General features: G+C 51.4%; 2 protein-coding genes across 2 annotated transcripts in view; one reads left to right on the top strand and one right to left on the bottom strand.

Moving 5' to 3' along the window:
• The window catches only part of FER1L5 (fer-1 like family member 5), a 52,546-nt gene extending 28,205 nt beyond the window's left edge, over positions 1–24,341 (top strand). Inside the window, exons 19-52 of the mRNA XM_029937249.1 lie at positions 5,480–5,604; positions 6,445–6,545; positions 7,185–7,362; positions 7,439–7,594; positions 8,768–8,899; positions 10,110–10,273; positions 10,557–10,671; positions 11,807–11,909; positions 12,484–12,647; positions 12,726–12,899; positions 13,144–13,285; positions 13,409–13,486; positions 14,332–14,513; positions 14,719–14,880; positions 15,194–15,295; positions 16,302–16,448; positions 16,533–16,695; positions 16,844–16,869; positions 17,528–17,578; positions 17,715–17,816; positions 18,183–18,302; positions 18,847–19,008; positions 19,239–19,330; positions 19,707–19,877; positions 20,090–20,238; positions 20,432–20,571; positions 21,741–21,829; positions 22,073–22,162; positions 22,370–22,511; positions 22,704–22,803; positions 22,878–23,071; positions 23,251–23,360; positions 23,673–23,817; positions 23,919–24,341. Coding sequence (XP_029793109.1) covers positions 5,480–5,604; positions 6,445–6,545; positions 7,185–7,362; positions 7,439–7,594; positions 8,768–8,899; positions 10,110–10,273; positions 10,557–10,671; positions 11,807–11,909; positions 12,484–12,647; positions 12,726–12,899; positions 13,144–13,285; positions 13,409–13,486; positions 14,332–14,513; positions 14,719–14,880; positions 15,194–15,295; positions 16,302–16,448; positions 16,533–16,695; positions 16,844–16,869; positions 17,528–17,578; positions 17,715–17,816; positions 18,183–18,302; positions 18,847–19,008; positions 19,239–19,330; positions 19,707–19,877; positions 20,090–20,238; positions 20,432–20,571; positions 21,741–21,829; positions 22,073–22,162; positions 22,370–22,511; positions 22,704–22,803; positions 22,878–23,071; positions 23,251–23,360; positions 23,673–23,817; positions 23,919–24,146 — 4,499 coding nt within the window. The 3' untranslated portion in view covers positions 24,147–24,341. The remainder of the gene's footprint in view (positions 1–5,479; positions 5,605–6,444; positions 6,546–7,184; positions 7,363–7,438; positions 7,595–8,767; positions 8,900–10,109; positions 10,274–10,556; positions 10,672–11,806; positions 11,910–12,483; positions 12,648–12,725; positions 12,900–13,143; positions 13,286–13,408; positions 13,487–14,331; positions 14,514–14,718; positions 14,881–15,193; positions 15,296–16,301; positions 16,449–16,532; positions 16,696–16,843; positions 16,870–17,527; positions 17,579–17,714; positions 17,817–18,182; positions 18,303–18,846; positions 19,009–19,238; positions 19,331–19,706; positions 19,878–20,089; positions 20,239–20,431; positions 20,572–21,740; positions 21,830–22,072; positions 22,163–22,369; positions 22,512–22,703; positions 22,804–22,877; positions 23,072–23,250; positions 23,361–23,672; positions 23,818–23,918) is intronic.
• The window catches only part of LMAN2L (lectin, mannose binding 2 like), a 97,491-nt gene that overhangs the window by 28,377 nt on the left and 44,758 nt on the right, over positions 1–24,356 (bottom strand). The gene's annotated exons all lie outside the window — the stretch shown is intronic.

Raw genomic sequence — 24,356 nt, 5'->3', positions numbered from 1 at the left:
ATTTCTCATTAATTTTCTGTTTATGTATTTTTCTTTTATTCTATTGAGGTATTAGTCATTTTCTTATTGATTTCTAGGATCCCTTCATAGATGAGGGAGATTAGGCCCTTATGAGATGACCTGTAAAGTGTATCTCCCATATTTGTCTCATATCTTTGTCTGTGGTGTTTGGGATTTTTTTTCCCATGAAGACTTTATTTTTATGTTCTCAAACTACTTCTTTTATGGCTTCTGGTTTTTGAGTCTTAATTAGAGAGGCCTTCTCCACTCCAGATTTATTAAGGAGACTTCCCTCACGTTTTGTTCTAGAAGTTTGTGGTTTCTTAGCCAATACCTTCTTCATAACTAATAACTTCTCTTTTTCTGATATTTTCCCTATAAATTTCTTGATCTTTTTGTCTAGCCCCCCAAATATCCTTTATTTTGTAAGTCTACAAACTTAACCAGGATATGTTGAAATGTTGATCCTTGGGGGTCAGTTTTCCCTGGCATGTGGTGTACTATTCCATGGGTAGATTAGAATCTTATTTTGTTAGTAATTTCCTTAGTGGTATAATTTTTTTTAACTTTTTAAAATTTTTTAATTTACTTTTGAGACAGAGCTTGAGGTGGGGAGGGACACAGAATCCAAAGCAGGCTCCAGGCTCTTAGTTATCAGCACAGAGCCTGATGCAGGGCTTGAAACCATGAATCGTGAGATCATGACCTGAGCTGAAGTCAGATGCTTAACCGACTGGGCCACCCAGCCGCCCCTAGTGGTATAATTTTTTTTTACAGCTTTTTAATTGGATTGTATGTCTTATTAAGAGTTCTTTATATATGCTGGATACAAGTCTTTTATTAGATATATGGTTTGCAAATAGTCTGTGGCTTTTCTTTTCATTTCCTTAACAGTGTTTTTGAAGTGTGAATAGCTTTAATTTGGAGGAAGTCCAATTTTTTTCTTTTTGGATATCATATCTGAGATCCCTTTGCCTAACTCAAGGCTATGAAGATTTTTTCTCCCTATCTTCTAAGTTTTATACTTTTGGTTCTTATATTTAGCTATATGATCTATTTTGAATTAATTTGTATGTGAATACAATTTTTCAAGCATGATTTGTTTTTTTTTTTAAGCATGATTTGTTAAAAAGACCTTCTCTTCCCGTTTGCGTTTTCTTTAGTTATACATATATTTTTCATATTTATTTATTTATTTATTTAGAGATAGGGAAGTGGAGGGACCGAGAGAGGAGACAAAATTCCAAGCAGGCTCCACTCTGTCAGTGCAGAGCTCGACCCGGGGCTTGATCCCAGGAACTGTAATCTCATAACCTGAACCAAAATCAAGATGTTTGACTAACTGAGCCAGCTGGGCGCCCCTCTTTAGTTATGTTTTTAAATATTCTGTCTCATTGTTTAGGTTTTCTACTTCAGGGGCTCCATTTATGGCCTTAACAATTTTCCCTGTTTTTCTTCTGTATCCATCATCTTCTCCTTGATCCTTTTTGATTCTTTATTTCTATTTTATTTTGGTCACTCTTCTTATTTCTATCCTTATTTCTGTGTCTTTCACTGGGCTGTCTGCAGGATCTAATCTTCCTTAGGCTTCCTTTTATGTTGTCTTCCTTCTAGTGTGTTTGTGTTTTTACTTCTACTTTTTTCCTGCACTTTGCCAGCTCACATTTCCTCCTCTTGAGCCCTGAGTTCATTCTGGGAGTATATATTTTTGCTGGCACATTCTGCACCCTGCTCCCATCAAGCTGTGCTTCCAGCTGTCTATCCAGCTCTTTGCTTCCCCGCAGGTGACTTCTGTTGCACTTCACCCCTTCCGGCTTCAGCTTTGAGGGCAATCACGGTTGCTTTTGGCAGTCCTTATGTGTATTTTGAGTCTGCAGATTATATCTGTCTCCTTGCTTTGCTGAAAATGGAGTTGTTTTCCTCCTCCTTGTTGCTTTTGTATGCCATCCAAGAGTAGAAGAAGAAAATTGTCATCTTGTGTGTACGTTCATATCTGAGAGCCCTAGTCCTGGACCTCTGCTCACTTACCATTGTAATGATTCATTCAGTGCCAGAGTCTGCAACTGGGGTCTGCCAACAATTCTGGAAAATTGTAAGATATTTTTGCTTTGAAAACCACTTCTTCTCCTTGTCTTTTATAACTCCTTCTCAAACTCACTCGTTCTGTGGAACTTGTCATTCTGTTCATATTTTTAAATCTCTCTTCCATATTTGCCATCTCTCTGAGCTGCATTCTGCATAACTTCTTCTAGATCTTCTTGGAGGGGCCTTAGGTAACCAATATATTTAAAATGTTTTGGCAGCTCCTGAACCCTGGTCCCCACTTTATTCTTCTCCATGGTATTTTCTATCATTCGACCCATTGTATTTTAATGTATTTTGTCTTTTTTGCCTCTACTATTTTTTAAATCCTTAAGTAAACTTTGGATTCAAGGGCACCTGGGTAGTTCAGTTGGTTAAACGTCCAACTCTTGATTTCAGCTCAGGTCATGATCTCACAGTTCATAGGATTGAGCTCCATGTCAGTCTCTACACTAATAGTGTGGAGCCTGCTTAGAAGTCTCTCTCTCTCTCTCTCTCTCTCTCTCTCTCTCCCCCACACACACACACACTCTCTCTCTGTCCCTCCCCCCTCACGTGCAATAGCTTTCTCTCTCTGTCTCAAAATAGAAACAAAAAACCTTTTGATTCAAGTATAACATAGCTATAGGAAGTACACAAAGCAGTGTCCAACTCAACAAATCATCGCACAGCAAATGCACCCATGTAACAACATTCAGACCATGAAACAGAATCCTGACAACTCAGAGGCCCATTGAGCCTCTCTGCCCCCACCCCATTACCCTCCTAATCTCCATTTTGTCTGGTGGTTAACTTTATAAAAATGAAACCAGAGAGCATGCAGTCTTTTGTGTTCTGGCTTCTTTTGCTCACCATTTTGTGAAATGCATTCAGAAACCTGATGTTGGCTGCAGCTGTAGCTTGTTCTCAGCACTGTATAGTATTCCATTGTGCAAATATACCATAACTTATTTTTCCCTTCTTCTACCGAGGGAGATTTTGGTGTTTTTCAGTTTTGTACTATTACAAACAGTACTGCCATGAACATTTTGCGACCTGTCTTTTGATAGTGCCGTGACCCTTCTCAGTTGGGTGTATACCAGGAAGCAGAACTACAGGGCTAAGGGGTGCCTGGATGGCTCAGTCAGTTGAGTGCCACCTTAGTTTGGCTCAGGTCATGATCTTGTAGTTCACAAGCTTGAGCCCCACATTTGGCTCTGTGCTGACAGCTCAGAGCCTGGAACCTGCTTCAGATTCTGTGTCTCCCTCTCTCTCTGCCTCTACCTTAATCACACACTCTCTCTTAAAAATAAATAAATATTAAAAAAAAAAAAGGAATGGCAGAACTGCAGGGCTAGAGCATGTGTATATTGGTTTTGAGCTGCTTATTTTCCTGGAGCTTTATCTGTGGAAACCTTTGGGACTTTAAAGCTTCAGCTCCAGAGGGGATTTCTTTGCTTCCTCCAGTTACCTGGGGCACTGCCAACCAAAGACCACTTTACATATTCTCTCACCCACATGGGTGGTATGAATACAGAATACAATCTGTGTGAGGCTCCAATTAAAGTTACAAATGTTTAAGAAAACTTCCTGCCCCCTCTACCCAGAACCATGCTGGAGATGGGCCGATTTCCTCATTGTTGTCTCCTGTGTGGTGGATTATTTGTCCTTGATTAATGGTTTAGGTTTTGGAATGGCAGCTTTGCATGGCAGATTCATTTGGTAAGGGCTTCCCTAATAAAGCATCACAAACTAGGTGGCTTAGAACAACAGGACACTTGTTCTCCATTCTGGAGGCTAGACATCCCAAATCAAGTTGTTGGTTCTTTTTTTATTTTTTTAATTTCTTTTTGATATTTTTTAAGTTTATTTACTTATTTTGAGAGAAAGAGCAATTAGGTGAGGGGCAGAGAGAGAATCCCAAGCAGGCTCTGCACTGTCCGCATGGAGCCCGACACAGGGCTCGAATCTACAACCCAGAGATCAAGAGTCACAGGCTCTGCCAAATCGGCCAGCCAGGTGCCCCAGGGTTGGTTCCTTCTGATGGATCTGAGGGAGAATCTGTTCCAAGCATCTCTCCCAGCATCTTGTGGTTGCCTATAATCTTTGGTGCTCCTTGGCACATAGATGCACTACTCTACCTCTGCCCTCTGTCTTCGCATGGTGATGTTCCTCTGTCTCTGTGTCTTCATATGGCTGTCCTCTCTCTCTGTTCCTCTCTTCTTATAGGAACATCTATATTGTGCTAAGGCTCCAACCTACTCCAGATGACATCATCTTGACTAATGACGGTTGTGGTGACCCTATTTCCAAATAAAGTCACATTCTGAGGTAGTGGGGTTAGGACTTCAACATATCTGTAAAGGGGCACAATTCAACCCATGATACACGGGGTCTCTTATTAGACTGCACATTGTGGGCAGTTACAGGCTTTCTCTGCTGATCCCCCTGCCCTGGCACTTGCCAAAGAGAAACACAAGTTCTCTAAGATTTCCAGAAACTAGAAGGCAAAAGTCAGTTTTTGTTTTTGCTTGCCTCACAGATTTTCTGCTTTTACTTTATTTTGACTTTTGTGAATTTCTTTCCTTATATCAAGTAAGCAATATAATTCAGAAAAATTTTTATTTAAAAATTTTTTTTAATTGTTTAATGTTTACTTATAATTGAGAGAGAGAGAGACAGAGCATGAGCATGGGAGGGGAAGAGAGAAGGGGAGACACAGAATCTGAAGCAGGCTCCAGGCCCTGAGCTGTCAGCATATATCCCAACATGGGGCTTGAACTCACAAACCAGCAAGATCATGACCTGAGCCAAAGCCGGACATTTAACCAACTGAGCCACCCAGGTGCCCCTAAATTTTTAAATGCATTTATATTCCATCTAGCATCTCCCTCACCCACCCATTTCAATAAGGAACATGGCCAGGGAACCCAGTTTGCCAAACCCATCACTGTTTTTTATCTATCCTTGCTCTCCTCACCCCCTACCTCTGCACTGGCAGGCCCTTTATGTTAGATGTCTGCCCACTCCAACCAAACCCTGGGTCTCCCCTCTGCCTTGAAGCCCACCCAGAAGGGAGACCCAACCTCAAGTCATGCCCCTTACCTTGAGGTTAAGGGCATAGGTCTTTGGAGCTAGACGCCTGCATTATGATCACCTGGCCGTGCCTGGATTTTCCCACGTGTAAAATGGGGACTTTTGAAAGGCTACATGACACTCTGGGCACAATGAATGCTCAGTAGGACCAGCAGAGTTCATCATAGTGCATATGTTCTCAACTGGCCACCAGCCCACCCTCTGGCGGGAGGGATCCAACTAGAATTATTAATAGATGAGGGAAGGTCCTCTGTGGGGACTTCCCACAGTCCCGCAGACACCTGCCCCGCCTCCCCACCCCCACCACATGTCTGTGTCTCAGGAAACATCTACCATTATGTGCCCTGGTACAACACCAAGCCGGTGGTGGCCGTGACCTCCTACTGGGAGGACACCAGCTTCCGCATGCACTGCCTCAACCTCCTTCACTTCATTCGGGACCGCCTGGTGAGTGGTGCAAGAAGGCACAGGGGTGGGGCAGGGCCTTCGATGGGAGGCTTGGGGAACCAAATCACAGTCCTAAGGACCCAGTCACTCTCCTTGCTCACACACTCTACACCAGTGAAGATGGAAGTGTCAGATGCTGTGCTAAATACTGAAGACTCAAAGCTTAATAAACACAGCACCCAGCCCCACTATCTGAGAGGTCAGACATGCAAATAGCTACCACAGAGCACAGCCAGGCCTGGAGATACAGTACCCAGCGCTATGGGGGTAGAGAGATTAGGGGTGGAGGAGGGGAGAGAAAGAGAGGATAATCAAAGGTGTTTGAAAAGGAGATAACATTTGAGGAGAGTCTTGAAGAATGAGGAGTTTTCCGGGGGCATAGTGGGGGTGCAGAGAAGGAAACAATGTACAAAGTCATGGTGACATGAAGTTCTGGGGTGGCAGGGGCAAGGAGGTGATGTGGAAATAAGGCCAGAGAAGCTGGAAGGGGTCAGATCACAAAAAGGCTTATGCATTTGTTAAGGAGGGAAGTCACTGAACAATTTTAGGAGAGCCACCTTAGATTCAACTTTCTTACACCTACAGAAGAGAAGCCCTGGGTCAAGACTGTACCCCTTACAGTCCTGCCCTATCCTGGCTCCTTCCTGCTGCTTATTCTATTGGGTCATAGGGTGCGTGGGGATCCTAGCCTTGTAAGAGCATGTGACAGCTTTGGACAGATATCCTCAGATTACCCCAAAGGCCCCCAAGGCCTGACTGAAAGCATCTCAGCCCAATCAGCCCTGTAACCCCTCCCAGGTAAGCCCCCATGCTCACTTCGTGTTCTCTCCTGCTGAGCAGAAAGCCAACCTGGACACTCTGAAGTCCATACGGAATCCGAGGGACCCCGCTCTGCTCCCTCAGTGGGAGAAGCTGCTGAGAGAGCTGGTGGAAGACTGCAAGTAGGGGAGGAGCCCACTGCCCTGGGGCTAGGGCTGAACCAGGGTCAGGTTCACACGGGGTAGGGCTTGGACCCGCACCCTACAGAACAACCCCAGCCCCCATCTCCTCAAGAAAGGGGTTCTGCTCAAATCTCTCTCTGGTTCAAAGCCCACATGACAATGCTGCTTCTCCCCTCCCCTATTCAGGCCCTTCAGAAACTGGCCTTGACCTCCCCACCCAGCCTTGTCCCGACTGTCCCTATGCACACACCTGATGCTCCTATGCTTCTACCAACCCAGACCTCTCCCGGTCATCCTGACAAGTAGCTTTTTCCCTGCTGCTGCACCTGTCCACAGTGCCCTCCACAGAGCTCTGCCTGTTCTGAAAGATGTATTGTAAGGCCTCTCCCAGGCCCAAGCCCACTTGGATCCCCACCCCCAACCCCCAGGGCTTGGTTGGCCCTTGTCTCAGGGCACAGGCTTGGCACACGACATGGGGCTGGGAGGGTGGGAGGACCTTCTCATAAGAGCCTGTGGGCCAGGACATCAGGGGATGGGACAGGATCTCAAGTCTAGGAAGGGTACATTGGCCTAAAGCAGGGCAAGTGGTCGTGAGGAAAGATAGAAGCCCAGGCCCCTCTTTCCCGGTTTTGGCCACAGGTACCCTCTGCCCTGCATGAGCCATCAGCCCAGAGCCACCGAGCTGGACAAGAAGAGATGGCAGCTCCGCAGCCTGCTCCTGCAGGAACTGGCCCAAAAGGCCATGGAAGTCCAGCCCAGGAACATGGTGGCCACCGTGGAAAACTGGCTGTACCGCCTCAATGCTGTGCTCCCTGAGGTAGGTGCTGGACACAACTGGAGGAGGTGGGACTTGAAGCCAACCATGCAGGTCTGACACCCTCCCATCTCTGCAGCCCCAGGTGAGCCTCCCAGATGTGATGATCTGGCTGATGTCCAAGGACCAGCAAGTGGCCTATGCACAGGTGCCCGCCCACAGCATCCTGTTTTCCCCGACAGGGGCTCTGCACTCTGGCAGGTTCTGTGGGAAGACACAGAACCTCCTCCTACAGGTGGGGAAGCTGGGAGTCCTCAGGCCACCCTGCTCCTCGGGGGAGGAAAGGGCCTAGAAACACCCCAAAAGAGAAGCCCTGAACTCTTGAGGCAGCCACCATGAGTCTCCCTGAGGGCATGCCCACTTCGTCTCTCCTGGGCCCTCTACCAAGTAAAATGGGGTTTAAAGTCTCCATAGGAAGTCAGGCTACAGTGACCACCATCATATGGTTAATGCCAAGTTCACATCCCTCATAAATGTTCCTCAAATTCATCTCTTCCCTCATCCTTACTATACTTGGTCCAGTCTCTTGTCATCTTTCCCCTGGACCAGGGGGTGCTTTCCAAAGTATTTAATGTTTATATGGATTGGGCACCAGTCTATCATATCAGTTACAGGACTTACATAAGGCTGGCTGACCAGCACCCCTACCCTGATGACCACAGCTACTTTCAGCCTTCCCCGCCCCACCCCCATCCCCAGGAAGCAGGTGGGGCACTCTCCCTTGCTCTTGATGTCCTGGTTCCCTATTGCCTTCTAGAGAAGCCTCAACCTCCCTGGCCGGGCCCCAGCCCCTTCTCACTGCTGTAACCTTCTTAGGGCCACATACTCTCAACAAGTCAGGCTACTCTTGGCTTCCCTGCCCACAAACCTGCCTGTCCTGGGCCCTTTCCAGCATTGTAGAAGGGCCCTCGCATGCCCATCTGAGTCCCTCATCCTGCAAGAACCACTGAAACCTTCACTCCTGGCTCTACCACCCACTGGCTTGTGTGACCCCAGACCAACCCTTGACCATGTCCAGGTCTCAGTCTGCTCCTCTGTTATATAGGCCTAGTGAAAATGATGCCCCCACCCCACAATGGTAGTGTGTGAGGATCAGAGCATATATTTCCGTGTCACCACCATCACCACTCCTCTTTGGGGCCTTCCCAGGCTCCCTAGGTGGCACTGCCCCTTTCCCCACAACCCCCACCAGCCTCTCTGTTATGCATGGGGTCACAGGTATTAACCATTTGCATGTCTTCTCCCTATGGAAGGCAGGAACCCTGCATCATTTACTTTTAGCCCCAGCACCTTGCTCAGTGGAAGGCTCCTGCTCCCGGGGCTCAGGGTGAAGGAGCAGGTGTCCCTCACTCAGGCCCCTGCCCCCGGGGACGTGTACCCCTGTGGGGCTGACCTGCCTCCGATTCAGTACCCAGAGGGCGAAGGACAGAAGGACACGCTGCCAGCACACCTCCGGGTCTGCATGTGGCTCGGCAACATCACGGATAGCAAGGATCTGCAGCTGCTCCGCCAGGGCGAATTTGTCGTGTACGCAGAGACGGTGAGCAGCGCCCGGGAAGGACTGAAGGGGGAGGTCAAGCTGCAAATAGCCCAGCACCAAAGGTGGAGAAAACCGTTACTGGCAGAATCTGAGGATTACGAAATGGGCTCTCATAAAGAGTGGTGGCAGACCCCAAAGCAGCCTCAGATGCCGCCAGCTCAGGGTCCCTTGTTGACAAGCCATAGGCATGTGATGGCAAGAGGAGTAGCTGAGTGGTCCCTTAGGGCCACTCTCTCTCTGATGGAGGTCTCTGGGGAGTTTCTTCCAGTTTCTTCAAGGCCTGCAAAGTGAGCAAGCCTCCAACCGGCAAGGGTCTCCTCTGTCACCCACATGGCAGCCTAGGACCCCTGCAGACTCCAGCTGGGTTCTCCAGGCCAGTCTGGTGTCTCTGTGGAGGGTGGGGTCTGGAACATTCAGAGGAGCAGGAAATGAGGCATCTTCCCAAAGAACCATAGACCTGGGGTGGTGGGAGGAGTGTCAGAGTGTCAGAGACTGCTCTAGAATCAGAGGAGGGAAAGACAACCCTTGCTCCCTGAGGGAGGACATGGCTCAGGAGAAGGCTCTGGGAGCAGCAGGAATGGAGTTGTAGAGTTTTTGGCTTTTTTATTTATCGAGTTAAAAACATACTTTTGTGGTTCCTAAGTTGCATGCTGTGAACAGATAGACCCTAACATGCATAACCAGCCCCTACTCAGGGCTTGGCGACCCCAAGATGAGTGGGGATTTAGGAGGAGGTGCAGGCAGCAGGGCCTGTGTGTCCAGCCAGGGGGATGTGGGGGAAAAGGCTCAGAGGCTGCAAAGATGTGACAAGTGATGGAGCAGCACTGGGTTCCTCGGATCAGCAGCAACAGGACTAAGGGCCCACACTGCAGGTGCCACCGAGCCCTAACAGAGGCACCCACCCTGCTCTACCCTTCAGTGGCTGAGTACTCTGGGGTAGAGTTGACCTCTGAGCCTTAGCCTCCCCGCCTATGAAATGGGACTGTAAGAATTACAGGGGACAGTTTATGTAAAACCCTAGGCATAGGCCTGGCCCAAGGGGAGAGGTTGATGAATAGAGTCTGCCTGTGCTAAATGAGTGCTGTTGGTGGAAAATGCTGGCTGTGATAAGCTCTGGAGGTGCCTGGAGCTGAGTAGGGGGCCTAAGGAGGAGCCCAATGTCCCACTTTGAGCTGGTACTACAAAGCACTGACAGTCACTCTCCCTCCAGTATGAGAACCAGGCCAAGTATAAAGACCAGTGGGGACAGCAGGGGCTGCACCGCTGCCCCAACTTCTCAGATGTCATGGGGCACAAGGCCCTCCCCAAGGAGGATTTCAAGCCACCCCAGGGATGGCACTGGCAGGGGCAGTGGACAGTGGAGCCTCAGAGGAGGTAAGGCTAGCACACAGGCTCTAAATCTAGAGCCTGTGTGCCCCTAGAATGGAGCCCTGGGGTGAGAGCCAGTCAGCAACAGCCCAGAGAGCTAGGCACACAGCCACTGTAGCCTGCTTCTGGGGGGCCAGAGTACCTACCACCCTGCCCTGGATGTCAAGCCCCGCTGCCCAGCCTTGCCCAGAGGAAGTGGAGGCTGCTGAGTAGGGGAACACTGGGCCCACAGAAGACGACCCCCAGGGCCTGAGAGTTAAGGGAGATGTGCTTGTCTCGCTGCCCCCAGACTCCTCCTGGACATACACATCAATAAGAGCCAGGTGCTAGAGGAAGTGTATGAGAACCAGTGTCGTGACACCACAGGGGCCTGGGTGCCAGCAGCCATCCCCAACACAGACATGGTGAGCAGGGGCTGAAGCTACCTCTGGGGATGTGGAGGGACAAGCAGTGCAACCAGGTGGGCACCTTGGAAGCTAGTTTATCTAAGTGGAAAGAGCACTGGACCAAGGATTACCATCTGAGTCCTGCTCCCCACACTGCATGGGACCCTGGGTGCACACTGATGAGCTTTCTATCCCAAGATGGCAGGTGGAAGTAACTTCCATAAGACTGCAAGGAACAACGTAATGGGGCAGTGTTTACTTCCTAGGCTTCTTTCAAAGGTAGTGCTTACCCAGCAGGAGAGCATCTGTGTGGAGCTAGTCTAAGCCCACACTTTCCAATACAACTTTCTGTGCTGATGGAAATGTTCTATGTCTGCACTGTCCACCTACTGAATTGGCTATCGAGTACCAAATGTGGCACTTGTGAGAGTGAGGAACTGAACTTTGGATTTCGTTTTATTTTAATTAATTTGCACTTAAGATTGGTGGCTGCTGGGTCAGACAGCACAGGTGGAACCCATGGCTCATGTACACTACCCTCCCCTCCTCAACAGAGACAGAGCACACAGCAGCAACTAGCTGAGATCAGTCACACTATTTCGCTTTCATAGTCATTAGTATGGGTATTTCCAATTTATGGTACTGATTTTCCATAAAATCAGATAGTGGCTTCCATAATTGATAGTGGCTATATAAAGTTTCCTTTTAAAAATACATTTACAATTCAGGTGTGCCAGAGTGGCTCCGTCAGTTAAGCGTCTGATTCTTGATCAGCTTAGATCATGATCTCTCAGTTTAAGGAATTGAGCCCCACATTGGACTCTGAGCTGATAGTGTGGAGCCTGCTTGGGATTCTGTCTCTCTCTCTGCCTCTCCTCTTGCTCACGCTTGTGCTCTCACTTTCTCTCTCAAAATTAACCATTTTAAAATAAACACTTAAAATAATAATAATAAATACAAATACATTGACTGATCGAAAAGGCAATCAATAAAAGCATATTGAGTGGATATGCGCGTGGCATCAGAAGTAGCAAGCACTATTTGCTCCAAGGGGAGCAGAGAGAGATCACTATGAGCAAACGTGTGGGCAGAGTGAGTGAAGGTGGCCCCCTAGCGCAGATGCCCCAGGCCCACCTTGTCTGTCCACCCTCAGAATGGAGAGCCCGTGGAGGCCCGGGAGAAAATGAAGTGTCCCCAAGGCTGGCACATTAAGGAGAACTGGAATGTGGAGCTGAACCATGCAGTGGACAATGAGGGTCAGTCCTCTGGTCACGGGCTGAGGGGAGGAGGCCCTGGAGCTGCCAGGGACTGACACTTTCCACAGCCTCACAGCAATCAAGTTCTCAGGTGGGATGGGTCTGAATTTCTGGGGGTCCCCCCTGCCTCGGGAGAGTGGGGCTTCCACCCTTTCTATAGACATGGGCCCCAGTTTTGAAACGGGTTGGGTTGAAAGTGCCTCCTGAGCACTTTCTAGAAAGGAGAAATGCTTATGGAGCCTGGGTTCACCAGAGGTAGTTCCAGGGAAAGAGTGCCTGAAGTCTGAAGACCTGAGCTCAAGATGCTGACTGTGCTACGTATGGGCTGTGTGGCCTTGTGTGGACCACAGGACATCTCTGAGCCCCAGCTTCCTCATTTGTAAGATGGGCAGTTGGGTCCAACCGACCCCAGTGACCACCCCACTCTTTCCACACATCAGGGCCCTGAGAGACCATGAGGGAAAGCATCTCCTTCCCCGTTAGCTTGCCTTCTGGGGCCCATCTCTCAGGCTTGTCCACACCTCCCAGCCCGTGGGCACGTGGGCACCCACAGGCTGTCGCCCCGCCTCTGCAGGCTGGGAGTATGGAGTGGGGATCGAGCCGTCGGGCCTGCCCCAGCTCTGGAACTCAGTGGAGAAGACCTACTACACATGCCGCCGCCGACGCTGGGTGCGTTTGCGCTGCCGGAACCATGGGAAGCTGGGCCTGGAGCAGGAGACCCTATCCTTCCTGCAGCTGGTGAGGGGGCTGCCTGGGCAGGGTCCCCCTCCCTGTGCCATGGTGGGGGATGGTGACGTTCTGCTCCCCTCCCTGCAGCATCGCCCCAGCACAGCCGAGGAGGAGGGGGACTGGGAATATGGCACCTTCAGCTCCAAGTTCTCCCTGACCCCTCGGCCCCAGAGCCACTTCCGCCGTCGCTGCTGGCACCGCAGGCTGGTCCCAAACAAGGACAAGGGCATTGCACCCATTTTCCTCCTGGAGGGATCCTTGGTAAAGCCTCAGTGGGCTAGGTAGCTCCTTGGAATGCTACCTCAGCCTCTCAGAGCCAGGGCCCGGGCTGGGTGTGGTAGACAGCTGGAGATGCCCCACGTTGGGGCAGTGATGGCTGTGAGGCAGGGGAGTATGTACCCCAGATCCCCACTCTTGATCTATACGGGGAGAAGGGTGACCTGGCCTGCACTAGAGGAGACAAGAAAAGCACCCAAGAACCTCAGGGAGAATGTTCTGGGCACAGGTTATGGATCTGAAGGAGCAGGCTAAGAAGGAAGAGAACAGGATGCCATCACAGGGTCCAAACAAATCATTCATGAGCCGGAGGACTGCCCCACAGGATACCGACCCACTTGACCTACCCTTCATCTACTGCATCTTCAACAGTGAGCATTTGAGACTTAGTTTGGGGGGGCCCCAGAGGCCTTGCATCTGCGGGCAGGGAGTGGGGAGGGGCTGAGGTGGAGATCCTGGGGGCAAATGATGGACATGGCTCCTCTCTTACCCAGAGCCCCACTACTACCAGCTTTTCGGCTACATCTACCAGGCCCGGAACCTAATGTCCACCCAGATCCAGACATTCCAGGGTAGGCAACAGGCACCACTTTCTCCCCAAGTTCCAAGGGACACCACGATGTGGCCACCCAGCAGCATAAAGAATTTGACAAGGAAGGGGGTGGCAAACATGCAGACCCCTCTCCCCAGCAGCTCAGCTGGCTTGGGGGAGAGATATAAAAACAAGGAGTATAAGGCGGGGCTGTTCTTGAGATGTGTCTCCAGTACTGTGGTTTCAGGAAGGGGGAGAGTGACATACCGGGGACCACGTGTCCCTCTTGTCAGAAGATGGGGGGTGTGGGGAGGAGGTGAGGTGATTTCCAGCCCTGCACACAAGAAGCCTGTCCTTCGTCCTGTGAAGAGGACCCAGTGAAACCTTGAGGAGAGTCATGTGCTCCTGCCCTGTCCTATTGATAGCACTATTTATAAGGAGCCAGGTTGCTGGGTAGAGTTAGAGCCAGGGCAGTGGATGTCTGCTGGGAGCTGTGTCCATTGGGCTTCAGTGCCCACATTGAGAGGGCCACATGATGTCTCCTGATGCCACAGCCACTCACTGATGCTGTGGAAGGGCAGCCACATGTAGCTGGTCCCCAGAACCCCTCCAGAGAAGCCATGGGGCCTTCCATCTCCGTGACACTCAGACCTCAACCAGGTGGTGTAAAATAGGTGTGCATGGAACCAAATGGTCCTTGGCTTCTGGTTACATGGCCATTTGCTCTGTAACTTGCACTGAGGTGGCCTTCTGGGCAGCCAGCAGTGGCTGTGGCTAGCCAGCTTAGGCCTCTCTGGGTGTCTGGTCCAGCGGTAGCAGCTCCCAGAAAGGAGCACGTGGCTTGACAGGCTCAATGGCAGGACCTCCTCCTCTCCTACCCTGCAGGGCCCTTTATTCGGTTGGTGTTCTTGAACCATAGCCAGTGCACCCATATCCTGAGGAGCTCTGCAGCCCCCACGTGGGCCCAGACACTCATTTTCCAGCACCTCCTTCTATATGAGAACCCCCAGGACACCGAAGCGAGCCCACCACTCGTGGTGTTGGAACTGTGGCAGCAGGACTCCCAGGTAAGGTGGGCTGGACTGGACAAAGTTGCTGAGTTTTTCTTTGAGAGAATATACAGAAAGGGCTCCAGTGGGACGTGATTCACAGAGAGCAGCATGTCAACATAAATGTTAGCCCTGATCCTAGAGTTGTCTGAATCCCAGGGGAGGAGAGCCAGAACCCTGCTGGCTTGGTCTCAGTGTTCGGTGAACTTGCCCTTCCCTACAGGGAAAGGAGAGCTTGTGGGGCCGGAGCATGTGGTCTCCAGTAGTCTGGCTGGATGCCCAAAAACGGATCCTGCCCCCCCTGAGGTGGCACCCCCTTGTAAAATTGCAAGGGGAGGAAGAGGGTGAGATCCTGGCGTCCTGTGAGCTGATCCTGGAGACTGAGGTACTGAGGAGGGCCTGCTAGGGGGGAGGGAGGGTGGAGCTCACTGCCCACCCCGCCCCACCTCCCTTCCCCCAGGTCCCACTACCAGTGGTCCCCAGCTCCACCCCCCAAGAAAGGCCTGGGGCCTGAGGAGCCAGAACACTGGGCTTGGTGATGCCAGCCGGTGACGTCCCCCTAACCCTGTGCTTGCTGCTGCCTGTGGGGCTCTGGAACCTCCTCACTCAAACCCTGCTAAGAACTTGATTTGGGGGTGGGAAGCAGGACAAGCCCACTAGGGCCTCATGCTCCCTGCTATCCCACCTCACCCCTTCAGAGTCTCAAAGAGAGGCCGCCAATCTTAAGTGTTCCTTGGAAGAATGGGATCTACACACTCCCCAAGAGCATCCAGCCCACACTAAAGAAAATGGCTATCGAGGTGATGACGGTGTGGGGTGGTGGGGAGGGCAAGCACCCCCCAGAGCAGTCAAGCGCCATGGAGGTCTCTCTGCTCACTCTACTTGGGCTCTCCTGACTACCTGATGCAAAGTGTGGACCCCAAAGAGCGACCCTCTGAGAGATGGAGGGAAACAGGGAAGGAATGAAGAGCAGAAGCTCTGATAGAATAGGTTATTTTAATGACGATCTCTGTGGCGGGTCATGGACAAAGGGCTTTGGCATTCCTTACTGCATCCAAACCCCTCCTGCCCCTCTGTAGTAGGGACCACATTTCAGACAAAACCGAGGCTCTGAGAGACCAGAGAGCCCAGGCACAGTGACACAGGGGTAAGTGGCAGCCAGAATCTGGGCCCAGCCCAGACTCCAATGACAGCAGTGTGGAGGTCCCTACTTCAGAACCTTCGTGCCCACCAACAAATCTGGCCAAGAGATAGTCAGGTCCTCCTGGCCCTGGAGATGCCAGGCAACCCCACTCTGGTCTCCTGTAGAGGGCTTCATGAATAAGAGTGTGGACGTTTCCTGGGGTGCCGTGTCTGCCACGTGAGAGCAATGAATGACCATGGAGTTCTATGGGATCTGAGTCACCAATGAGCTAGATGGCAAAAGGGATGCCTGAGAAATCTGGGCACCCCCTGCTACTCTGGGCCCTTGAGGCAACCAGCCTTAAAAACTCACTCCTGAGAAGTGACTGGAGGCCAAAGCAGAAGGGGAGGAAGGACAATACCTAAGGGGCCCTGGAGGTCGGTGAAGGATATCAAGTAGCCAGAGAGCACTCTCCCGTGGAGGCCTTGGGGACAAGCACTGATTCCTCACAGGGCAGGAGACCTGGGTAACCTTCAGACTCTGACTTTGTCCAGCTCATTCCTGGGCATTGGATGCTCCCTGATGCACCATCACCCCTAGGACAGCCCCCTCTCTCTGACCGGGACCCCAATATAGGAGCCCTGTCTACCCTTTGCCCCGCCCCTCCTTCTCTGTTCTGGCAGATCTTGATCTGGGGCCTTCGGAACATGAAGCAGGTGCATTCCCCCCAGCTCCTGGTAGAATGCTGGGAAGAGTCCCTGCAGACAGAGCCCATCAAGGACTTCCAGACCAACCCCAACTTCGCCCAGTCAGTCCTCTTCCTCACAGTGGTAAGGCAGCCTCGGGCAAAGCAGGGGCTGGGGCAGCCCTTTCCCCAGGAGGCCTCACACCCAGGCCTCTCCTTGGGGCTGCAGGTCATGCCTATGGAGGAGGTCTATGCACCACCCCTCACGTTGAAGGTGCTAGACAGTCAGGACTTCGGCCAGCAGACTGTGGTGGGTCAGGCCAACATCAACTCCCTACAACCCTACTTCTGCGACCCCTGGACTGAGGACTACATGCCTCCACAGCTTCCAAGTATGGCCCTTTCTCCTTGCCTTTCCCCAGCCTTACCCCTAAGCTGGCACTGGGAGTGGGGGCAGCACTGGCAGCCCTGCGGGGGTGGCGTCCCTCCTCCTCACCTTTCTCGCAGCTCCTGAGATTCATGATTGCTCTCTCTCCTCAGTGCTCTCTATGAACAAGTACCAGAAGGTGAGTAAAGGCCTCAAGGTCCCACCTTCTCCTACCCTATTTACAGGGAGCAGCCCTTGTCCCTTAAGAGGGGTGGAGATTAAACAGTCCTGAGATGTGTGCTCCCAGCCTACATGAGAACTCTAAAACTGTGGTTCCCAATGTGGACGGCATGTTAGAACGGTCTGAGAGTTTAAAGAAATCCTGTAGCCAGGCCACAGGATAGCTGGGGGGTGGGGGGTGGGGAAAGGACCCGGTGTCAGCATTTTTTTTCAAGCCCCCACTGCTCTCCGGTGGTTCCAGTGTTTTCAAGGTTCAAAACTATGCCTTGAGAGCTGCACTTGTCAAACTTGAATGCACAGGCATCTTGGGGACATTTGGAGCAAAAGCAGATTCTGACTTAGTAGGCCTGGGGTGAAGCTTCAGGTTCTACATTTCTGGGCCCTTCCAGACTTCCATCTGAAAGCTGTGGGCAATGAGGATAAGAACTAAGCTTACCCTCCTTGTTCCCTGATCCCATGTCTGACGATCTCGTAACTGAAAGGACTCCCTGAGGAGCAAGGGAGCCAGGGAAGAAAGCCCTGCCCTCCCACTCCCTTTCTCCTCAGAAGTCAGGGATGGTGATTGGGCCGGGCAAGGGATACCATACCTCACTGGCTCTCCTGCTCTCATTTCTCAGGTCCTAGATTACCTCTATGAAAAGTTCTGGTTCAATTCCAGCAAAGCTGAGGTGATGTACACTCAGCCCCAGGGAACAAGGATCGACTCTGGGCAGCTCAGGGAGGCAGGGGGAAGCATGACCCTGGGCAGAGGAAGGCCAGGGAGAAGTGCCTTCTCCCTGAGGGCCAGAATGACCTTCCCTCCAGGACGAATATGAGCATGAAGTGGACTGGTGGAACAAGCTGTTCTGGGCCACAGGAGATGCCAAGTCCCTGCAGTACAAGCACAAAGACTACCACACACTGAAGGTTTGGAGGCCTCTAGGAGGGGACATTGCTGAGACTTGGAATAAAATCTGCTGGCAGAGAGACTGGCAAACCTCACCCTGGTTCCTCTAGGAACTACCAGCGGGGATGGAGGTGGGAAGGAGAGAGGGTAGTTTCTTCCTTGTCTTCCCAAGACTCCAGGCCACACCTCCACCAGCCATGCTTTTTTGGGAACCAGGACTGCCCCATCTGCAGCAGGTGGTGCGGACTCTGGGGCCACCAACCAAGCAGACTCTTTGAAGCAAGACCTAGAAACTGGTGCCCCTCAGCCCCCTGATGACAGGAATGGTCCCCCTCTGGCTGAGCCCGCTCTCCCCACCAGCCTGGGTCCCACACACCCTCCTGCAGGTGTATGACTGCGAGCTGGAGGCTGTGCCTGCCTTTGAAGGCCTGCAGGACTTCTGCCAGACCTTTAAACTCTACCAGGAAGAGCCCAAGTTGGACAGTCCTGTGGTAGGGGAGTTCAAGGTATGTGTCCACCCCAGCTGAGCTGCCCCAGTCTCCCATGCCCCTTCAGTCACCAGAAGACTCTAATAAATGCCCTAGCTTTCTATGCTCTCTGAGAGGATGAGGCAGGTAGCGCTTGAAAAACAGTTTAGAAAGCAGGGGAGCAGAGGGTGACCTATGCTGGGATTCAGAGTGACCTCTCCTTACACAGGATGGGCAGGGGCCTGCTCACACCAGCTCTGGCCTACATTGGGGTCCCAATGCCCATGAGCTTTAGAGAATAAGTTCCAACCCAAAGGGATGGACGGGGATGGAATGGGATTCCGCATCAGCAGAAACTGGAAACTCACCTAATGACTAGAGTCCTTTTCCCAACACCCTTCCTAAACACCGTTGTTCCTGCAGAGTCTCTGCTGCACTGCCCCTCCCATCCTCATGGCCTTCCATGCCTGCAAACCTCAACATAGCCCGCTCTCTCCTGAGCTTGGCCCGGGGGCACCTCCTGGAGGGCTTAACAGAGCTGGGCCCTAACTGCCTATATCTTCCCTCCCCAATACACACACAGGGCCTTTTCCGTGTCTACCCCTTTCCTGAGGATCCCGAAGCCCCCAAGCCCCCCCGCCAGTTCACAGTTTGGAGTAAGAAAGAGGACTTCCCTCAGGAGTGCTTGGTGCGGGTGTACATAGTCCGAGCAATCAACCTGCAGCCCCAAGATTCCAACGGCCTGGTAATGCACAGCCTCAACCCCATGGTGTTCATGGTCCCCGGGCCCACCTAGCCCAGGGGCCTCCCACAGGGTCCTGGAGCTCCCTCGGGCTGCAGATACCCAGACCACAACCTCTCCCAGGCTCTGTCTGGTGCAAGTGGCTCACTTCTGCCCCACTCCCACCCTCCATGACCAACCTGGGCTGACTCTCCATTTCCTGTCACATTTCCCTTACAATGACCGAACTCCAGTGTGACCCTTATGTGATCCTGAAACTGGGACATACAAAGATTGGCAACCGGCACAAGTACCAGCCCAACACTCTGGATCCCATCTTTGGCATGTGAGCTGCCCCGACCCACCCAATCCCACTTCTCCAGAAGTAAGCTCCAGAAGGCAAACAACTCTTGCATTACTTTCTAGCCTCTGAGTTCCTACCATGGGGTCTCATACACACTCAGTGCTCAACAGATGGAAGGGTGGTCAGTTCTACCCTCACCCTTAAACGCTTTGCCTGGGAAAGGAGTTTGGGTCCCACAACCCAAGCCTACCAAAAGTTATTTCTATCCATAACTAGGAGATAGTTAGTGGCAGTGACAGCCACCCCAGGATCTGCTCTCGATATTCACCATGACCAAACAAGGGCCCGAGATGCTGGACAGGGAGGCCTGTAGATAACATGGTCCACAGACTGTAGTCTCCAACACCCTCACCCCTAGGATGTTTGAACTGAACTGTATCATCCCCCTGGAGAAAGACCTAGAGATCGAGCTATATGACTTTGACCTGTTTTCACCTGATGATAAGATTGGAACCACAGTCATTGACCTTGAAAACCGACTCTTGTCTGGCTTTGGAGCCCGTTGTGGGCTCTCCAAGTCCTACTGCCAGTGAGTACACCTGAGGCTGGGCAAGAGAATAGGGGAGGGGTGGAGGAGGGAGCCCCCAGCTCCCTTTGGAGAGGCTTGCATCCCAGGTTGGGGAATGGGGGCCTGAACCTGGCTCCATCCAGGGCCCCACTAACTGCTCATCCTACAGTTCAAAGCAGAATGTTCTCCAGGACCCAAACCTCCCCACTTGCTCCTCTTCCTTAACCTCGCAGGTCAGGGCCCTTTAGGTGGCGGGATCAAATGCACCCAAGCTTCCTCTTAGAGCGCCATGCCAAACAGAAAGGGCTACCTCCACCTCTGTTCAATCCTGAGGAGGACTCTGTTTTTTACAATGGGAAAAAATTCAGACTGCAAAGCTTTGGTGAGTACAGCATGCTGCTGGAAGGCACAGCTACAGGCCTCTGAAACCAGAAGGCATCTGCCCCATTTTGCCCTTTCCTCTTGTAGAGGACAACCATGGCCACTGTCCAGGCTGGAGAAGGGAGGCACCTACCTGGGAGACGGGAAGGCTAACAACCTTGTGATCCCCTCCCCTTCCACCTCCTTCCGTCTAGAGCCCAAGCCCCCTACTGTTCGTTATTTGGGACCTAAGAAAGAACGCCTTGCACTATACCTCCTGCACACCCAGGGGCTGGTCCCTGAGCATGTGGAGACGCGCACACTATACAATGACAGTCAGCCAGGCATCGATCAGGTATGGGACTGGAGGGGCTGGATTGGGAGTCCAGGGAGCCCATCCATCTAGGACATAGCACATGACGAGAGGGGAAGGGGAGGCCAAGCATTCACAGATGCATGTGCACAGAAGACAAGCATGTTCTGCACATGTTAGAAGTGAGAAGTTCCAATGTCACTCAGAATGGAGAAATTCAGAGCAGGAAAAGTCATCTACAAGAAACCTAGGCCGTACATCAGTTGGTGGAAATGCTAAGCCGCACCCTTACCAGCCAACGCCAACGCTGCCTTAGTCTTTCCTGAGGGAGGGTGAGGAGGTAGCACCTGGGGTCAGATGTGCAGACATTACAACCCTGGTTCGCCTGTTAATTGCAGGCTGTGTTTTCTCCATGGCAAGGAACCCCAAACAGAAGGAATAAAAATCCCCATGGGCACCCTAATTATCATCTACCCTCCAGCCACCAGGCCAGCTCATCTCAGTCTCCAAATTTCTCAGGCTGCTACCACATTCCAGACACAAAGTTCTCTGCTGAGCACTTTTTAGAAACCATTCTCTCATTAAACCTGTTTTCTTAAATGGGGTCAACTTCAAAAGAGTAAAATGAGGTCAGTTTGAAAGAATGTATTTATCTACCTTCCAGTGTGGGTAGTTCTACTTGTTTAGTTTTTCTCTTCCTTTTTCTCACCATTTTCATGCCTCCCTCCTTAAGACAGACCTCTATGCTTGGTGGACAGCTTCATATCTTTATAATATGCTTACACAACATAAAGCAACTTGGACTGACCATCTAGTTTGCTCTTACTTGGGGTCACTAAGCTGGTTAACAAATGAAGTCCCAACCCCACTGTGGTGCCCTGTCCAGAGAGGCTGTCTAGCATGGCCTGCTCAATGGCATTAACCCTGCAGCCACCAGTCAAAGTGATAACCTGCTGCGGCCAACAGCCTTGAAGCCATCATACACTACCAACCTTACTCTACACTGTTCTTCCAGCCAAAATGAGAAAAAAGGGAAGCTGGTGGGGAGATGCCAGACTTCCTGTCTGAAGGCCATTCCACCTCCTTACCCCACCCTCCTGTGGTAGGGACACAGCCTCCACAGACCCCAGAACCTGGGACAGAGCTCCCAGGCCACACCATGCTCAGAAGAGGCTAGCAAGCCCCAGCCAGCTGATCTATCTCCATTCTAGGGAAAGGTGCAAATGTGGGTGGACATCTTTCCCAAGAAGCTTGGGCCTCCTGGTCCCCCAGTCAACATCAAGCCCAGAAAGCCTAAAAGGTTAGTGACCCACCTCATCCCCGTCACTGTACTTCCCAGGGCATGGATCATGGGTGTGCTCACATGCTGGGGAACAGCAAATTCTTTCCTTCTCTTGGGAATCCTGGGAGCCTCCTTCCTTCGCATCCTCCCAAATGTAGCATGCCTTGCATGGGCATGGAGGGTGGCCTCCCAGCCTCTCTCCTACAAGGCTGCGGTTGGGGAGCTACTCCTTAGCAGAGCCTCAGAGTACAGTGGCTACAGGTATGAGCTGCGCTGCATCATCTGGAAGACTGCCCAAGTGGACCTGGGGAAAAGTTTATCTGGCGAAATAAGTGACATCTATATCAAAGGGTGAGAAAGAGGGCAGGGCTCCAGCAGCATTCCCTCAGCGTTCCCCAGGTGTATCATCTCTATGCACCCCCACCCCCGCCAATATGGGGCCACATCTCTCCACTCCTACCTATGCCTGGTGTCTGCTGAGCAGCCCTTCCCACGAGGCTCCAGCTCAGGGAAGGAGACAATACATGTGAACTCCGGATTAAATGACTTTGGCCCCAGGTGGTTATTCGGGCTAGAGAAGGACATGCAGAAGACAGATATCCACTACTACTCCCTCACTGGGGAAGGTGCCTTCAACTGGCGGTTCATCTTCACCATGGACTACCTGGCAGCTGAGCGTATGTGTGTCCAGAGCCAGAAGGTAACAGAACTGGCGTTGGGGGGTGCGCTCCCCCTTCTCCTCCCTCAGAACTGCAAGAACAATCTTGGAAGTGGCCTCAGGCAGAAACTTGTTTGACAGTTCATCATTGCTGGGTGGTGGGCTACTACTAAGGGGGACAAAGGCAATCTCAAAGGAGACAGGCCAGGAATATGCTCTTCTGTCATCCTCCAGGACTACATATGGAGCCTGGACCCCACGGTGCTAAAGTTCCCAGCCCGGCTCATCATCCAGATCTGGGATAACGACATCTTCACCCCTGATGACTTCTTAGGTGAGATCCAGCATAGGGCCCGTGACCACAGGACAGAGAGCTCCTTCTTGCTGACAGCATTTCTTTGGGCTCAGGGGTCCTGGAGCTGGATTTGTCTGACATGCCCCTACCAGCCCGGCACGCCAATATGTGCTCCATCAGGATGATGGATACAGATTCCAAGTGGCCCTACATCCTCCAGTATAAGCACATCTCCCTCTTTAAGAAGAAGACTGTAACAGGCTGGTGGCCTTGCCAGGTCCTCGATGATGGCAAATGGCGCTTGTCGGTAGGAGCTAGGGAAGATGTCTACTGCATAGGACTACTATGCCACATAACTGGGCTCTAACAGATTTCCGGGGACTTTTGCTAAATCCCTTTTCCTTTCTGGGCCCTAGAAAGGGGTCTTAAACTAGTCTCGCACCTGCTGTAATGAACTCAGCCTCCCACCACCTATGGTGTTTCTAGGGTAAAGTGAAGATGACGCTGGAGATTCTGTCAGAGAAGGAAGCCCTAATCAAGCCAGCAGGGCGAGGCCAATCAGAACCCAACCAATACCCTACACTTCATCCTCCCATGTAAGGGTCCTGTGGGACGAAGGCACAAAATCTTTCTTCCTCATTCACAAAGCTGAGCTGGTGGGCCCGGCAGTTTGAATAGGGTGGTGAACAATGGGCCTACAAGTGGAGAGAGGTAATTACTTCCTAACACCCCAGCTCAGTGCTCAGCTACAATCAGGAGAGAACAGCCCTGGTGAAGGGGAAATGGGGGGCTGGGGACCATAAGTAAGCAGAAGTTGTTTTGAAAAAGAAAGCTCTTTGGTCCAGATTACTTGACCTGAAGGTTCCCTCTGCCCTACATCCCCTGACATCTCTTCTGCCTTTGGACAGACGCCCCAACACCTCGTTCTTGTTTCGGATACCCATTATAAACTTGTGCAAGGTTTTCTGGAAACGCTACCACTTTAAAATCATAGCTGCTGCAATCATATTTATTATAGCACTTCTGCTGTTCAACTTTATCTATTCAGCCCCGGTGAGTGACAACCCTGGGGACAGGGCAAAGGCTCTTGGGATGACTCTAAAGAGAGAGCCTCAGGTTGCCACCTCAGGCTAACTGTTGCTTCTTCTCTCTAGCACTACTTGGCCATGAACTGGATCAAACCTGGACTTCGGCTGAGTGCTCCCCTTAAAATAGATAAAAATGTCATCAATCCACCAAACACCCACATTGCCAACCCTTCTGTCCTCGTCAGCCAGCATCTGAACCTAAATCCTACAGTAGACCATGAGCTGAAATTCCTCCAGGGACCTATGAATCACCAGCAAGACATCTTTCCAGAACTTCCAGCCCTGCAAGACTAATTGGCCCATTTCTGCCTGACTTTTCTCTTGCCCATCACCAGCCCTATCCTTGGGCTTCCTACCAGTTCCTCATTTCTATCTTCTAACACATACGCAAGGGGCTAAGGATATTCTGGCCATTCTGTTCAGAAACCACTTCGGACAAGGACAGAGTTGTCATTTTCCCACTGAAGTAAACAAGTTTTGTCACAGAGAGTCACCTTATAATTT

This window comes from Suricata suricatta, chromosome 4, assembly GCF_006229205.1.
Source record: "Suricata suricatta isolate VVHF042 chromosome 4, meerkat_22Aug2017_6uvM2_HiC, whole genome shotgun sequence".
NCBI lineage: Eukaryota > Metazoa > Chordata > Mammalia > Carnivora > Herpestidae > Suricata > Suricata suricatta.
Note: the sequence above shows the minus strand (reverse complement) of the source record. Positions and strands in the feature narration are given on the sequence as shown.